Source organism: Solenopsis invicta, chromosome 2, assembly GCF_016802725.1.
Source record: "Solenopsis invicta isolate M01_SB chromosome 2, UNIL_Sinv_3.0, whole genome shotgun sequence".
NCBI classification, from domain to species: domain Eukaryota; kingdom Metazoa; phylum Arthropoda; class Insecta; order Hymenoptera; family Formicidae; genus Solenopsis; species Solenopsis invicta.
This window is the reverse complement of record NC_052665.1, coordinates 8,121,653-8,139,994: the sequence shown is the minus strand read 5'-3', so window position 1 is coordinate 8,139,994 and position 18,342 is coordinate 8,121,653. Positions and strand designations below refer to the sequence as shown.

General features: G+C 37.1%; 1 protein-coding gene across 1 annotated transcript; it reads left to right on the top strand.

The window, feature by feature from the left end:
* On the top strand, nucleotides 1-17,792 carry LOC105200753 (LIRP). Its single transcript, XM_011168454.3, is given in 4 exon segments — nucleotides 1-1,022; nucleotides 1,024-1,041; nucleotides 10,807-11,026; nucleotides 13,424-17,792. Coding segments are annotated over 4 exon segments (594 nt in total). The 5' UTR covers nucleotides 1-866; the 3' UTR covers nucleotides 13,624-17,792.
* Nucleotides 17,793-18,342: the final 550 nt, after the last annotated feature.

The window sequence follows — 18,342 nt, the reverse complement described above, 5'->3', positions numbered from 1 at the left end:
AAGAAAGAGAGAGAGTGAGAGCCACCTTACGCTAGTTCGTCAGGGACCTTCTGTCGAGACGGAGTACCGAACCTCTCCGGGGACAAGTCTTCGTGACAATTGCGATCAATCAGGCTGGCATTGTCTGAAACGTGACCGCACATTACCAGTCGGAAGAGCCTGAGACGCTCGTCGGCGACCGAGCGGTCGAGACGTGCTTCGTCGATCTTCTCGTAGAGAGAAGCATCGGATTTGCGCTCGCGATCGTCATCGATTACCACCCGCCGACTTTCTCCATAAGCTATAAAAGCTAACGACTCGACGAAACCGTACGACACAACGAGACACAACGAGATCGTTAACTCGGAGGATCGAGTCAGGATCGAGCGACAACTCAAGGATCTCAAGCGGGCGACTGTACTGGAGGAGACAGCTTCGTTGGAAAGAAAAAGTCCCAAGGGGACACAAGTACACGACTGTGATTCGCGAAACCTATAAGCAACGAATTAAAAATATTTCATCGCTGTACCTCGTGCTGTCGAATCTGCAACGTCCTGGTGCCCTGGAGAACCGAACTACTCCAGACTGCGAATCGACCGCGCGATCACCGCTTCAGCCGGGATCGATCGCAAACAGATATCTTGCGATCGATAAAACGATCGCGACCACTTTTGGGACAGGTGAGGAAGAAGAAGAGGAAGAAGAAGAGGAAGACGAAGAAGAAGAAGAAGAAGAAGAAGAAGACAAGAAAAGAAACTCGCGTGCCCGTGATCGCCCGGTATCAATGCATCCCAGACAGTGGGAAGGGTTGATCGTACCGGGAAGTCAACGTTGCCTCGAGACGGTGGCCCGATATCGTCTACGAAGTATGTCATGATCGTTTCCCCATGAGAGATACCAATCTCGGCATCGTCATAACGATCATCGTCGTGATCACGTCCTACCTGCTGTGTCTGCGGCAACGTTCGACGTCGTCGTCCGAGAAAAAGTGCCAGACTGTGATACTACCCCGTGTGATAGAGCAATCATCTTGTGATCCCGCGTTTTACCTCAACGTACTCAGTAAGTCGAATCTTATCCGCCCTCCTACCATTAACGTCGTTTTTATCGGGCTTGTGCTCTCCGCCGCACACAAAACTAATTTTAATACACGAGAAAAACGTATACTCTTCCGTGAGAGCTCGAGATAAATCCGTTCGATGTGTTCGCAGTCTCGCCGCTCGATTCGATCCGTATTTAATTTTCCGGTTGTTAACGCTGGATAAAACGCGGGAAACGGCTTCAGTCCCATTTTGGGCGTTCCCCGTGACGATTTATTCGTTGTTCCGGTCGATTTGCAACGGTGACGAGTCATATCGCAATGTTTTTGTATATACATTTTGTTTGAAAGGAGCGAAAACGTTTTATTCACACATATATAGCATACAAGTTTTATTTTGCATTTAATTTCAATAAATAATTCGTTATCCAGTTATTATTTCTTTTTGCTTTCTAAAATTTATCGCATTAAATATGCAATGTCAGCATATTTTTTTAATTTTAATTTGATATCGGCTTAACATTTCCTTAAAAAGTCAATTTTATGCTTTTACAATATGATAACCGCGCGCAAGATACTTTTGCTCAATATAATTTGACCTATCGTTATCTCCAAAGATTCGTTGTAGCTACTTTAAACAGAATCGTCGTAAGAGAAAAAAAAAGAGAAAGAGAGATAAAGAGACTTAATTATCTCGAATTTCGAATTATTCGAGGACAACGGCTGACACTAATTCTAGTCACGCATGGCCGCCTCAAGTGCTATGCGAGTCCTCCTTAAATTGACGCATATGAACGTAGCACGCTTGGTGCTCGTGCACCGTGCAATTGTATTATTAGAGAGTGCATCTGCCTCTTAAGGTCTCGTTTGTCCGAGCCATTTCTTCAAATTATACATTAGCTCGATGACGCAGCCAATTAACGATCACGTGAAAATTAATCATCACCGTAGAATCGTTAAACTTAAATTTGCTACTACTACTTTGATACGTTTAATTATTATCCTCTTTTCTCAATGCTACCGATTCTCGATAGCAATTGATGCGTTGGGGAAATATGCGAGCGCATCTTTTTACATTTTATTTCATGTTACTCGTATATTTCTTGCCCCGCGTGCGTAATTTATTATAACGCATAAGTGCATGCACTCGTTATTCGACACGTTCTGCTCAATTGCATGAGATTCCATGTACGAAGAATGAAGTATAATTGATTAAACTACTTATATACAATATGGGAGTGATACTTTTATTTCGTAATTCGAGACAATCTTCCATTTTCACTATTGATAAGACCTAACAATTAAGGCCACACAAAAAGACTTGAGCAGTAAAATTTAGGTAAACGAATAAATCAATCACGGTCGAGTACTTAAAGCATAACATAGGTGGTCAACAAATCTAAACTTGCATTTCACCTTACATCTTACCGCTTCAATTTTTTTGTGTACCATGTGCCATTGATCGGTGCATAACAAATCGTGCTGGATTAAGTGTCTATGATGCGCCAACTAAGGGTACGATGTAATTCTCTCATTCAGAGAATCGCTTGCATGTTAGACAAAGATGAGACTAAATTAAAACACGTATTTATCAATAATGATTCACGCGGCGGAACGACTGCTGGATTGTTCGTTCTCTTCTCACAACATCGTGTATAATTTTTCTTCTCAAATTTTTATTTTAAGAAATCCGATTGAGATAAGCACATGTTAGAGAATAATGAAACAAAATGAATAAGAGATCACCAACGAATAATATTCTATCTATTTGCAGGATTGTACCTATAATAGAAAGTTCCAAATAAAAAACAAAAATAGATAATAAAACAATAATAATTTGAACTAGATCGCTTAAACGTATTCACACAAATAAGTAAAAAAGCGTCAATTAACGATCGAGGCTGAATCTTGGCGCCTAATATTATTTTATATGTAAATCTTACATGCATTTTTAGGTTTTATAAATTATGCGTCAAACAGCAGACTAGAAACGCAATCATACGTTGAAATTAGAAATAGTTAAATTGATCGTCACAAATGAAATTAATCATCGATGTAATAATGATGATTATTATATCGATGATTAATTTAAATAATTAAAAAAGAACTGTAAAAGAGACTAAAAATAATTTATTGTAAAAAATATTATCCTAGCCATGTTTCGATAATAAAAATAATAAATAATACGACAATGAAAGTATATGTAAAGAATTAGATTTATTTTCAGCATCGAATATACAGGATGTCCCTGTATAAATCGATCCCTTTTTATCTCTCAAACAGAGAGATAGTCCTAACAGAGAGATAATCTTAACAGAGAGATAGTCCTAACAAAAATAATATAAAATTAAATGTTTTCAACTGAATTCTACTGCGATTACTCACAGTAATCACTCAGAAAAATATGTTAAAAATTATATGTTATAAAAATTAAATTTTTTGTATATAGTGTTTTTATTGGCATTAGTACTGCATTAAATGTTTGTTAGTATTATTTATTTTATTAAAATTAATTTTTAATTTAATAACATAATATTATTCTCTCTCTCTCTCTCTCTCTCTCTCTCTCTCTCTCTCTCTCTTGTGCAAATTAGAACTGTGTGTTTTAAGACCAAAAATTTGTTCGGTGCGCAGTAAGTTTTACAAGTTTTGAGAACTTGTAAAAATGTATATAAAATTACATAATAAACATTAACATACACTTTATCTGTGTGACCGTTATCTCAATTGTTTACATCGGTGTCTTCACATATCACTAAATTTTCTATTGCAAAAGTTATGTGTTAGAGAACGGAGAGGCATAACTTTTTTACAGTAACATAAATATTTCCATATAATAAAAGTTGTAACGTTCTTTTTAAGGAGTACAACGATACGTGTATGATGTAATAAAATTATTTAAATAAGTATTCCATTTTATCAGTTTAAAATTTTGCAGGCAACTATTACTTTTTCATTTTCAGCTCTGCAAACTAACTTCTGACTCCCGCATTGACTCCCATATTGTGACCAGATGACAACGTATTACATGTCAATCGCTATGCGAGAGTCAGAAGTTGACCACACCATAGGGCCGAATATGAAAAGGTAGTAGGGAAACTATAAACTAACGAAATTCTTGTTATAATTTTTAAAATAATTTTGTTACGTTATACACATCATTGTACTTCTCAGAGAAAAAAGCGCTACAACTTTTATTCTACTGAAATGTTGCGTTAATGTAAAAAAGTTATACATGCCTCTCCGTTGTCTAACATTGATCATTTTTTGAGTAATAGAGTTTAATTCAAATCATTTAATTTGATATTATTGTTGTTAAAACCATCTCTGTTAGTTTGCAAAATAAAAGGGGGTGGCCCTTATATGGGAACTTATATGGGAACACTCTGTATAAGATATTTTTGTGTGGGCTTTTGTAAAGTCAATCGAAATCCGCGCGGCGCATTTCGATAGAACTGCGCAAATCGAGGCGAATTAGAGCCCACAGAATTTTTCAGTTCAGAATCTGTTATTTTCCTTCACACCTGTCCGTCGATTCGCGAGAAAATGGAAAAGTTTTCCTGGCTCTGTCGCGTATGTAATCGCACTCTAATCGGGAAAGTCGATCACCCCTGGCCGGTTCGCATTCGAACGGACGTATGTAAGTGCCCTCCCTCAAGCGTGCATAAGTGCGGCCCGCTTACTATCTTTCCGAGTGTTATATACACGTGTTTATTACTCGTGTCTGCCAGCGGTACTTCACTGATAATACCAAGAGAAAAGACGAGGACAAAAATAGAAACGCGCCGGTCGCGCAAGAGAGAGTAGGCGCGAGAGAAGGAACGAGATCGAAAGAGAATAGCTCGCGGAGGAGGGTGTTGGATAGGGAAAGGGTGGCGATCAAGCGACGCTCCGGAACGAGTCCTCTTTTCAATTTACGGGACTTTTCGCTATCATGAAATGCGTCTCATCTCGAGAGCGCCGAGAGGATCTATGTAGTTCGGTACTGTTTACAACCATTGCAGGCGCCGGACGAGAGAAGCCAATGAACGGCATACGCGTACGTTATCGACACGGTAATTGTTGTTCGGTCTCATTTTATATGCGAATTTGAAAGCAGTATGATACGGTAGTATCTCATGCGCAAAATATGAAGTAACGCGCATTTGAAGACATCAACAGACCTCCTTTTGTGAAGAAGATTGTAATATTTTTAAACGCCAACGTATTTCGAGCTTCCGTTTCGAAAATTTTTTCTCTCCTACAATCATTCCTGCGGAAGGAAATCGATTTTGAATTAGGCTGAATTAAAGTGCGTTTCTCCCGCAAAGTTTCCGTACATCGCGTTTCAATTTTCGCCGGTAAGTTTCGTGCGCCGATGCCTCTTTTTTTTTTTTTATTTATCTTGTGCTCGCCATGTCTGCGGCGTGCGAGATCGTGCTTATCATTTTCGCGGTGAGATACCACGAGTCTCGGCCGCCTGCGTTCTCGTTCACAAACACAATCACACTTATTTACCTCGCCCACAGGTTCTATTTTTTGTCGATCGGCAGACACGCGATTTCTTTTCGTGACTAACGAGGGGGAGAACGACCCGTGTTGGAGCCGGATATTAAAAAAAAAAAAAGATTCGTTAACTCTCGTGCAAATTCTCGTTACCTTGTAATCTCGTAAATAGTATGAATAGTATGATGAAAAAAATATATAATGTAATGAATTTCTAGTAGAGGTTGAACGATCGATTTAAAAAGAACGGAGCTGCTTCATTCCACGATGAATGATCTGATCGATCTGCTGAATGTATGAAGCAATGCTCCTTAAGAATCACAAGTGTTGCATGCGTGTTTTCATCATCGCGTTACTACTAATCGCGCGAAAAAGATAAGTAGAGTTAGATAACTTGGAACCTCGCGCGCCGTTTCCTTCGATTATTGCTTAGTGTTGAACGCTAATTCCCATCACCACGATGCGCCGGAAATAGAAGTGGTCTGCCCTATATTCGCGTAACTTGTTTTGAAGGGGGCAAGTCAATGTGTGTCTGTTGCGACAATGACTCTGGTACGCGTTTACCTAATGTTACTGCGTACACTAATCGATCATGGATAAATTCTATCAACCTTGAAAATCAAACTAATAACGCATTTTACATATTCAACGAAGATTTGGATTGGAACCTATATACCGTGTCGTAATTAAAAAAAAATATTGACGCAGAAATCACAATATTCTATCAGAATTAGCGGAAACGCATTTGAAATTAATTTCTCTCGTAGCAAGAACGTCGAGAGAATAGCTATCGAGTTGTAAGCCATTAAAATGGAAAACGAAGAAAGATTTCATGAAGACAGTTTCAAAGATGCAAAAAGTATAATGAAATATATTATTCATCTTTTTTATGCAAATTTTAGAATGAGTTCTCAATGATGAATTATTAAAATATCAAATGTTGTAGAAAGTAACAATTTCCATAAAAACGTTTTACTTCAATTTCACACCAAGTGACGTTACGTGTTTACCTCCATCAATTATTTTTTATACACTGATAAAAAAGTTATTAACTTGACTAAATTTTTCAACTCAATTACATTTTTTAAATTCAGTTATTTATGTATTTGACTTCAATTCATGAAATATTCATGAAATTCTTGAACTTTAGTTTAAGCATTTCTATATTTAATTTAACTACATATACATTTTACTTTAAATAGGTAAATGTTTGAATTAAAGAAATTCAAAGCAAGTTGAAAAATTTAGTCGAGTTAACAACTTTTTCTTCTCAGTGTACACATATCTTAATTTTTTAAATCTATATTGTCAATATCCTAAAAATTTTGAGATTTTGTGGAATTACTGCTTTATGAAATTATACGGTATTGTAGCCCCTCATGTACATTCACGTATCAAGGCCGCTGGCCTTATTTCCATTTTCGTTGATAACGCGACTAATCGAATGCGACGTAGCCTGCAAAACAAGTCAACATTGTTCTAATCCAACCACAGACACAACAGCGGTCGCCGGTGAAACTTGGAGGAGACACAGTAGAACACCTCGGTGACCTATCCCAAGCAAACTAGGATAACACCCTAGAAACTATATCTATTGCATATGTATTGCCTTTACGTACGTGCCGGTGTATATACGTATATCTAGGGTGTTGTTCCATTAAAATATCACCACGCGCAATTATCTTTTTTCTCGGAATAACGTTGTCTCATGAACGCAACTGAAAGTTACATTTCGACGAGATGGATATTCGGACGTCTCCGAAATTACCTGAAGGAACACGATCGTCGCCGTTTCGCACCGCGTGCGATACCTCTAAAATAACGAGAAAGAGGGAAGGACCTCTGTACCAGTCCGTTTGATCGCAATTGATCGATGCTGGCGCGAACGTATGAACAAAGGTCGCTCCTATGAACAAAGCGCGAGAAGAAGCGGCTTCTCTTTCTCTTCTGTTCTGTCGGAGACTCCCGTTGCGACGCGCCGCGTCGATTACACGGCATCCGCGGGCAAGAGTACGCGTCCTCTCCGACCCCCTCGCTCTTTCTTTCTCTCGCCGTCGCAAGATTTATATTTAAGTGAAAGATATCTAAAAATAGAGGCACCCTGCGCGACCGCTTGAATGCCGCGCCGTCGCGGTTATAATATACGAGCGCATTCAATTAATCCCGATAAACGGAGGCAACATCGAGTTTTCCAAGGCGAACCATGGATGGTGTGTTTCTACTTCAATGATACCGTTGCCTAAACGAACGGCTAACAAAATATGTCCGAACGAATATCGAATAAGCTTTGTCCGAACGTTGGATACGCCGGTATAATGAGACATTATTTTAGCAAACAGTTTGTGTCCGGTCCGTCGTCCCAGATAACTTCATTTTTATTCGTTTACTCGAAGGCTACGTGATGACACCGATAGATGAGATCGCTGCTTCGTAATTTTTACCCACTTCTAATAAACGCGCATTTATTTTCTTAATCCTACTCCTTCCTTTTTTTTAAAATCTCTTTGATATGAATTTTGAACGAGAGAATGAACTATGTGTTAAACTATTCAAATACGAATCATACATATAAACAATTTTATAAAATTATTTTTAAATTGATTTTATATTATATAATCAATATTACTTTTTTTACATAGAAATCTTTTTAATTATTTACATAATTTTTATTATTTATACGTAAATTTTATCCAATAATAATTATGTTCTTAATTAAGAAGTACGTTTCAACGATTCGATTTGATTTAATCAATTTTCTAAACGTTGGTTTATATACAATAATTTTGTATATTCGTGTCTGTTTGCAAAGAGAATCATACATAGGCTCCGACTTGGAAAAAATCTTGCGGTGATGAGGTGAAAGCTTCAAATTGAATTAAATCAAAATGAATCGTTGAAACATACCTCTTAATTAAATAATAACATAATTATTATTCGGTAACATTTTAATATAAATAACAAAAAAATAATACAAATCATTTTAAAAATTTCAAAAAAAAGAAAAATAATATTAACTATATAATATAAAATCACTTTAAATATAATTTCACAAAATTATCAATACATGTGATTCGTATTCGAATAACTTAGATTCTAAATTTTAATAATTTTTTTAATAGTTTTTACATTACTGGAAAGGAGGAGATAGAGGTATAGAAATATGTAAATTATATAACAGAATGTTTTACATGTAAAACAAATGTACGAACAGAATATTCAGTGCACAAAATCGAGAAAGAAAGCTTAGTAATTTATCCAACTGTCATAAAAGATTTGCACATCGGATTTTATTTTATTGCTGACGAATTCATTGGTAATGAATTCGTCAGCAATAGCAGTTAAATCTAATTTCATCGTTTCTTGCATGTATACGTGCAAAATGCTTAAAGAATTTAATCGATATTGCATCATAGTTAAAGAAGAAAATGCTTAATCGACATTTTCTCGCGGTTTTGATCACAGAAATTATTTGCAGTGGTTAAAAAAACTTTTGGTAAAAAATAGAAAGGTAAAAATTATTAAGAGGCATCGACCTCCTCCAGCCAAATAACTTTATTGATGGGGGAAACCACAAATATTGTGCCACTTCCTCCTTGAGTCGGCACCTATGGTGGGGATTGTTACTTATATACACCGGTTTTTTGTGAACCTTTTTTCGAGTTGTTACTTTCTGTAAACTCTCATTACTTTGTTTCTCCGTTTCGCCGTAAGCCTTCATCTATTTATTTTACTATCAGTGTTATTGTACTATTAGTGGTATCAAACTACAAGTATCTACACTTATGGAAAAATACTATTCGCATCTAATTATTTCCAATAGTTTTTTCGCAAATCCAATAATATTTTGACATAAAGGTAGTTGTAAATACTTTTTACGTGTCTATTATTTATGTAACTAGTAATATTTTTTTAGCAACCATAATTGTAACTAATTACATTTTATATGCATTTTTTATCTTATTTATCATAGTTAAAAAATGTAAACGCATCTGCTCGGAGATGAAAAAAAGAGAATAATTTCAATGTAACTTCAAATATATTAATTTGATTATTTATTTGCACTAAAGAGGATCCAAATGTAGGATCTAAACATCTGTACACTTCATTGTTACAATTTATTTATAATTTATAATATAAAAGTTTGTTCTTTTATATTATGTTTCAATAATAGCATTTAGCTCACATCGACAGTTATATTTATTTAGTCTATATATACACGTTGATAAGCATAGTAAGTACTATATCTGTATTTATCAAATCGTTTGATATGCTTTATATAAACGAAGATATTTAGTACAGATATATCAAGTACTCATACAGCACAAAGTCTAAAATAGGATTTAAGATATCTTTAAGGCTACTTTTGGAAAGGTGTTGAAGTCTTACGTCCCAATTTTAGACTTTGTACTGTATGGGTATACTTAGTAGAGGAAAAGAGCATAATATGGTACTCATTTTCATTTTATTGAATAACTTTGTTTACAATCAATATTTTTTTTTATTGAAACTTAATGTTTGTCAAAGTGTTGTTTAACAGTTTCTAGACTCAAAGTAATGAAAATTTATTACTTAGGACGTGATTTATAAAAACGCATAATATCAATGGAAGAGAATAAGTGGTGGCTTGCTCAAAAATAAATTAAAAAAATTGGTTCAGTTTAAAAAACACACATTTTGCTACAAAATTATATGTTTTTAATTTTCCATCTTTTAGAATTTTTCTAATTTAAAATTTTCTTACGTTCAGATATATATTAAAGATATCACTAGAGACATTCTCGTTTAACATTAAACAACAAGAATAAAATCTTTTATTAACAATTGTCAGCTATATCGTATATTAGCGGATTAGCGTCATTAAAAATCAGCAGGTTGCTAAACGAATAAATCCATAAACAATCGTTAGAATTCGTTGCCTAATAACAAAGATAATAGTAGTAGCCATAATATCTACAGTAGTCATAATATCCCCTTCTCCTCTATATGTACTCAGTACACTTATCAAAATGCTTGGTGTAAACTTAGGTAATTGTTGATTTCAAACCAGTTCTAGTCGGATTCGAATAAAGAAATACCGCTTGGTGTCAAAAATATTGATTCGCAATATATGTCTCTTGAATAAAGCTAAGCTAATAGTGACAATACTATTTGATTCCCTTATCACGTTTTATTTCATTTGTGGAACTTTGTTGAGCTTTACTTTCGAAAGGACTTTGTGATCTAATTGCAGAGTTAATGGATGGAAAGTAAGATGGTGAATGCAACTTTTTGAACGTAATTCAACGTGAACGTATCATTTTCAGATGTCCGCGAATCGATTGAACGTGCTGGTGACCCTGATGCTCGCCGTCGCGCTTCTTGTGACGGAATCAGGAAATGCACAGGTGGATGGCTATCTCCAATTCAACCCAAAGCGATCCGCCGTGAGCTCGCCGCAGAAGTATTGCGGCAAAAAGCTTTCTAATGCTCTACAGATAATCTGTGATGGCGTGTACAATTCCATGTTTAAGAAGAGTGGTCAAGGTGAGTTTATGCTAATCGATAGGTGACACGTTCTCATCGCTCGTTTTCAACATCAAGCAATAGATAGACGTGCTAATAATGTATCATTAATGAAGGCAAAATTTCACACTTGTGTCTCTTTTCGTGTGATAACGCAAGTAATTAAATATAATTATGTTTCTAAATGTGTGGACACAAGAGATATACCATCGTATTTCACTCTCGATATAATCATAACTCAAAGCAACTGCTTAGTTAATGGTTATCCTTGATTATTTCAGCCTTAACAAGCGCCTTTCAGCATTAATTTTCAAGTGCATATCTATAAAAATAATGAGATACAAAAATTTCAATCTTAATTATATAATGGCTTAAACAATTTACTTAATTAATTTAATTTAATATTTAAAAATTATATTTGAAATAAATCTTTTCGTGCAATAAATTATTTTTAATTGACGTATTTTATTGGCGTATCTAAAATTATTTTATTCTTATTCATTTCCCTAAAATCTTCATTCATTAAATTCATCAAGAATAAAATAACTATTTTTTTTTAGAGAACATAAAAATGACCCGTTATTGAGACCTTAACTTCTTAATTTCGTGTAACTAGCGATTTTACGAGAGGAAATCACGCGTTCGGAACATTAACGACGCTCTTGCACGTGTATAAGTATAACGATATAACATTCAGGAAGTTAATAATAGGAAATTAAGGGATAATATTCAGGAAGATTTCTCGATGGTAGTCACCTCGAAATTTGCCTTTGTAATACGGCGACACGGCCATTAATATTAATGCCGTTCGCATTCCTTCTTTCTCGATTAATGTCACCCGCGACGGCACGACGAGTATTTCACAGCGAGAACATTGATATTTATTCAGCATAAATGTCACATTACTGAATATCCGTAGATTTGGATATCGCAGGACATTTAGAAAAGAATATCCATTGTAGATAAGTTCTATTTCGAAATTGTTCATAATTTGTAATAATAAACCCGTGGATCTAAAGGAACACGTTTGAAAGTATGAATGAGGCTTAATTTGCGCTAGACTTATAATTAAATGGCTCAATGTAAGAATGAGGTCAGCCCGTAATTCGTACTGCTCACTTTAGATACAGCCTCATGTTTAAAGTGAACATTACAGACTGTGCGCTGCCCGCCGATTATGGGGGAATTTTTATCGTTCGGATCCTTCAATTTTAACGGCGTCCCGAGCGTGGTATTTTACAAAAGGCGATTAAGCACGCGATCAATCTGTGCCCGCAATTAACCAAGTAATCGCCAATTTGTCGTCGATGAATAATGCATGTAGACTTGTATTACGTATTCTCAAGTGGGATCATAAGCCGACGCACTCTCTATAAACGTAGAATGACTTAAATACGCCGACAATCTGGGGCATTGCATTTTATTTCAGCGGCGTCTTTAAAAGTGACTTTTTGTCCGCAGAAACCAGCGCGAAAATTTACAACCAAATTTACGTAAACCTTTCTTTCGGTCACATGAAACTCGGTTTACTTATCGCCGACCCTAATCGGCCAAATAGATCCGTAATAATCTGACAACGGAATCTAGATGTGCCTATACGATTTACTGACAATCGTGGAAAAAGCAAATTTACCTCAAATAATGTGGCATATGTGACACATATAAATAGACTCCTCGCTTTCTTTTCTGAAACACGTGAAATTTATACAAAAACGCGAGTGTCGAGCATGGTACCAATGAAATTAGGTTATTTCAATATTTGAGCCTAAACATGTATTATAAGGATTAATTATTCTTTCGTTGATTACGTTTACAATATGTTTAAAATCTTTTACAAAATTTTGTTTTTATAACTGGTATAAATTTGACCGCCTTTTCCAATTCAATCATTAAGAAAGTTTTCACTAACAATAAGAGATTTTCAAACATTGTTCTATTTTGATTTTCATAGCGATGATGATGGTACATTTATATCTTATTATAATTAACTTTTTTTGTATACGTCTATGTAGTTCCAATATTTAAATTCTATATATTGTAGCATCAGATATTTATTATGTAAAATTTATATTATATAAAAAAAGTAATAGATACAAATAATAATGATATAAATGTCACGAAATATTTTTTATATAAAGTACTATTTCCAAATTATATAGCGGTTACAAATTATGTCGATTGAGAAGCAAATGTCGATTGCAGAGACTACGTTTGCACCCAAGGTATGAATTTGGAGTCTGCGGTCAAAAGCTTTTTCGAAAATCTCTAAACTTCTAGATTTTCCCCCGCAAAATAAGAGACACATAGCACACAGAATAAATGGGAATGAGGAAGAGAGCTTTACTACGTTAAAGTCGAATTTTTTAAACTGGTGTGTTGAAGTTTATCATCGTCACTACAGATTCGTTTTTGTTTCAGAGATGGAAATGGCCGATTACCCGCTCGCCTATGATATTTCCCCGTATCTTCCGCCGTTCCTGTCGCGAGCGAGGGCACGGGGAATGTTAGACGGTCGCTTCGCCGGCAGACGCTACCGAAGGGAGTCGCGGGGCATTCACGAGGAGTGTTGCATCAACGGATGTACGATAAACGAATTGACCAGCTACTGCGGCCCCTAAGCGTGCGTTCGGTAACCGGTAACCCTTCGACTTCCGCTTTTATTGTTCGATCACCATGCAAACCGAAATAATCCCAAAACACACACGCTCCCCCTCCTCAACACGCGCATATACCCACACACATGTACACACTCACACACATGTACACACACAAACACACACACACACACACACACAGAGGGATGTACACATACATTTCACATTACGTACGATACACTTTGAAAAATTCACCGGTAAACCGCATCATCGCTCACGCTGGAGACTGACTCGTGATAATTGTGTACACATTTATGTATCTGCGATGAAACTGACTGTTTAAACGCATGATCGTGCGCGGGATTGTAATCTCGTTTTTTCTTAATTTCCTGTGGACGAGAGGGCAGCGGAAAGAACGCATCGGGAGATCGTTTAAAATAATATTGGAAGGTGACATCATAAGAAATTCTGCTTCTTTTAAATTAACGACATTTGCACGACCAATGACATAATTTTTCGCGATTGACAATGCTTATTAAGCGCTTTACTTGGCAACAGATTATATAAAGAAAGAAGCAAATTTTGTTTGATAGAACTTAATTTTCTCTACGATTTCTGTTCCAAATATTCCAAATTTGAATCGTTCTTCCTTCTCTTGCTCTTGTCTGCAGCTATAAAATATTTAAGACGAGAATCTTTTTGTATTGCAAATCTAATTTGAAAACGGAAATTAATTTTACTGTATCGAACACCATCGAAAACGCTCGAAAATTGTTAATGATTTCTTCAAAAGACGCTATTCAAATTATTTATACCGCTTAAAATAGTGTGTGACACGTATGTCAATTTTTTTTACGATCAAAAGAAGCAGCACTAGCGTTCATATTTGCGAATCAACCTGCGAAAGTTGAAACGAAGAAAAGATCAAATGTTAAAAAGAAAAATCAAACGCGATCTGTATGCGCGTGTCTAACGCGTGTGAGCACGCGTAATTACGGCGGCGATCATCGTGCGTCACGTAAAAAATAGAGGACGTGCATGTCGGCGATGTCACGCGACTTCATGCTTGCCTTGTCTGACGAAATCATACAATCTTGGATCTGAATATTGATTCTACCTTCTTTATTTTTTTCATTTACCGAACAGGCAGCATCAGATGACATTCCCCGCCGCGCGCGTAACTCGCGCTTTTCTTATTTCGACCTGCGAGAGTTCTTGCGTACCGCTCTCGACCACTCTCTGCGTACGCGTACACCGTTAGCGAATGTCCGGCTCGCGATTTAGAAATGTCGGAGAATCTTTTCGCGATTATCGGCTGGATACAGTCTCACTCGCATGGTGATTTTTTTGCCGACGAAGCACAGAAAGAAACAGCTCGATAGTTTAGTTTCTTGTAACTGTAACTTCCCCCCCTTTTTTTTAAATGCCAAATTTGAGATTCGTTTAACGATCAGAAGCGCGACGAGTCGCACGGCGATGCGCAATGCCATCGCGATCGGTGAACGAATGTCGAATTTAATAGGACACTATTGTAGCTTGCGTTATTTTTAATCTGCCAGAGGCTGTGACGATTTCAAGGGGCATCTACGACTGTACTGCATATGGTGATATTATTCTTATTCGTAGAACCTGTATTCTCAATGATTATCCTTCGAGGAATAGACCGGGATAGGAAAGTTCGCGTCATATTGTATTGCTCGTCTCGGAATGTATCTGGCGAACTTGATATTACAAACTGAATACGATTGTACAGAAGAATCAAAGTCTTAAGCCGATATTCGTAAACTAATGTTACTTCAAGAGCATCTTAAATAGTGCCATAAGATGCTAATACGGCTCTGTGATTGGTTGACGACAGACATCTTAAGACAACACTTGAGACGGTCTTAAATATAAGAATCGATTGTGTATATCGGTAGGTGATTGGTTAATGACGTCTTAAGATTATATTTAAGATCTTAAATATAAGAACCGTTTATGAATACTGGCCGAAGACATTGGTTCACTGCAAGAACTGGTACAAGTCCAAAATTTGCAACGTTTATTTTAAGTATTTCGAAAAAAATTGTATCCAAAGGAAGTCAATCGTGCATAAATTTATTTCATTGTTACATCGAATTCTTTTATTAAATTTGATTGCTAGATAATGATTGGAGTCGCGTCCACGCATACGACGATACGATGCGATGCGATAAGGGTGAGTTTACCTGGAAGCATGAAACATGGTTCTAGGAAAACAAACCTTCTCGTTTGCATGACGAGTTGTGTAAACGAAAACTTGGCAGCACCGGGAAGACCACGAGTCCCGCCGTCCCACCTCGAGAGGCATTTACGTTTTCGATAATACAAGCGTATGTAGTAAAGAATAATTTTAATTGAGAGAGGGTGTGTGAATACGTATACGGTGAATAATAACGAATACAAGCCGAAATCTGATTTATTTGGCTGTCGATCTTGGGTCTTTGAACGCACGAAGGGAAAAGAAAACAAAAGAAACGAACACAGGCGAATACTGTCCAAGGAAAACTGAGGTGAATAAACTCGACGCGCCATGAATCAAATAACATGATTCGTGGTGCATTCGTGGTGCATTCGTGGTGCATTATGCGATCATTCGCTCGAGACGTTTTTATTCGTTGATATCGATTTATTTCTATCGACAGTGCTGACTTTCCGCTACGTATTGAGTGATCTCTAAATCGCATGCCATTTACCTCGTCACGCATATCTAGCGTAAAAGCACGTTTCATTCCGAAGTATATATGTATACCGTTATGCTTTATCACCGAACTTGTTTTAGCGCTTCTCCCGATTAACCGAATCTCCTTCCTCTGTCCGTATCGTAGGTAGGTCTACAAGCTTGCGAAGGAATAGCGGACAGCTAATCCGGAGTAAGTTTTGACGCAGTCCATCTCGTCGCGATTCGCGAGGAAAGTTCGGTAACGTGGCAAATTCGAAAAAGCGCCTCACGTGCACTCTCGCCACTATCGCGAAAAGACGATGCACAGTTGTGCGTTAATTTCTTTTTATTTGTATAATTCATAATTTCTATGCGTTCTCGTCTCGAGAAGTTTTGGAAAAGGCCATTCGAAAAATTGTTTTATCCTTAGTCGTTAGAACGAAAACTGTGAGTATGCATGCGTTATGTATATCAATCTTTTTCGAATTTACGGTTCGCCGAATGTTCTCCTTACCAATCATAATGTCCATCTCCACGCGCGCTTCTCGCCTATTCGTCGTCAGACCTCTCATTGAATAACTCGACAAGGTGATTATAACCGCCAAGGTCGTAAGTTATTGATTAGATGCCAATTATCGTAATCGTTTATTATTGATCATCATCGAGATTATTATGTTCCATTTGCCGCGTTAGCGCAGTCATGATCATTTTTATCATTCCTCATCCCCGTCACCCCGTGTCATCGTCATAACGAGATGTGATTTATATGCATCGCTAACGTTGCTGCCGAGCTTGCTTGAGCGCATTTCGACCGCGCTTCCCGCGTTCTATTTTCGCACTATTTTTTCCCACACCCCCCGTCCCGCCTTTTCGTTTAATTTCGGCAATCTCCCTCGCGCGATGACTGTAACATAGCGGTGACGAGCGAGGGTCGAGAAACGATGAAGACAGTCAAGTCGGATGATGTATAAACGATGACGGGCAAAATTTTTTTAACGGCACAGAGAGTAAGATAATCAACTGTCTCGACCGACCAATATCAGAAGACCAGATATATATATATATATATATATATATATATATATGATATATATATATATGTTACACGTGCAAAGAATCAAACAGCCACTAGATAGCTTCGAGTCTAATACCGACGCGACGGCTATGAAGAGGCAGCGATTGATTGATGCGAAACGAGATCTATGCGAAGTATAAACGAATATCCGTTTCCGATATTTCCCGCATTGTCTGCCGATAGACTGTGTTTATAGAGGCTCGGCTTCATCGTTCGCCTCGGCCCCGGTCGCACGTCGCCCGGTCTTTCGGTGCGGAGATACGCGGTAGCCCTTTTAACGCTGCGGCTGCGAACGAGAGACAACTCAGACGCGCTCCGGCGAGAGAGGAGCGACGATATATAAACTACTACTACTTTGTAGGGCACAGGCGATGTGTGATTTGTATATTGAGATGTACTTCAACTTAAACGGTAAATAATGAAAATCGTTCCCAAGAAGAGTCTCGTTCTCTCTGTTCTCCACCCACATCTCGTTCCAATTTCCGTAGCATTCGGGAGAGTGCGAGGACGATTAATCTCAATGATCTCAATTCTACTTGGCGTTACACTTTTATACGCACGGAATGTGCACGTCCTATTAATAATATCACTATTAATTTCCTCCTGACAGATGATTCACACGATTACTTGCTTAATGTTACTAATGGTGCGTATATTGATCGCGCGCACACGTCTAACGCAACCTTCGTGCCGACTGATATAACGGACACTTTCATGAGGGCTTTAGATCCGTGAGCATTAATCTCTCAGGTTATCTTTAAAATATTAAGTGCCGCCTTCTTATCATTATACATTGTTACAAGCATGAGAAACGTTTGAAAAGGAAAGAAAATTGATAATTATTACAAACTACGTAAGATTCCGTTTAACTGATCTAGGTGGCTCTCGATAAGCGTTTCTTCAATTACAGAATGATTAATAAAAAAAAGTTTGATCAATTTGAAATTCATCTATCTTTTATCGCGTTTGTCTGCTGCTTGGAGGTCGG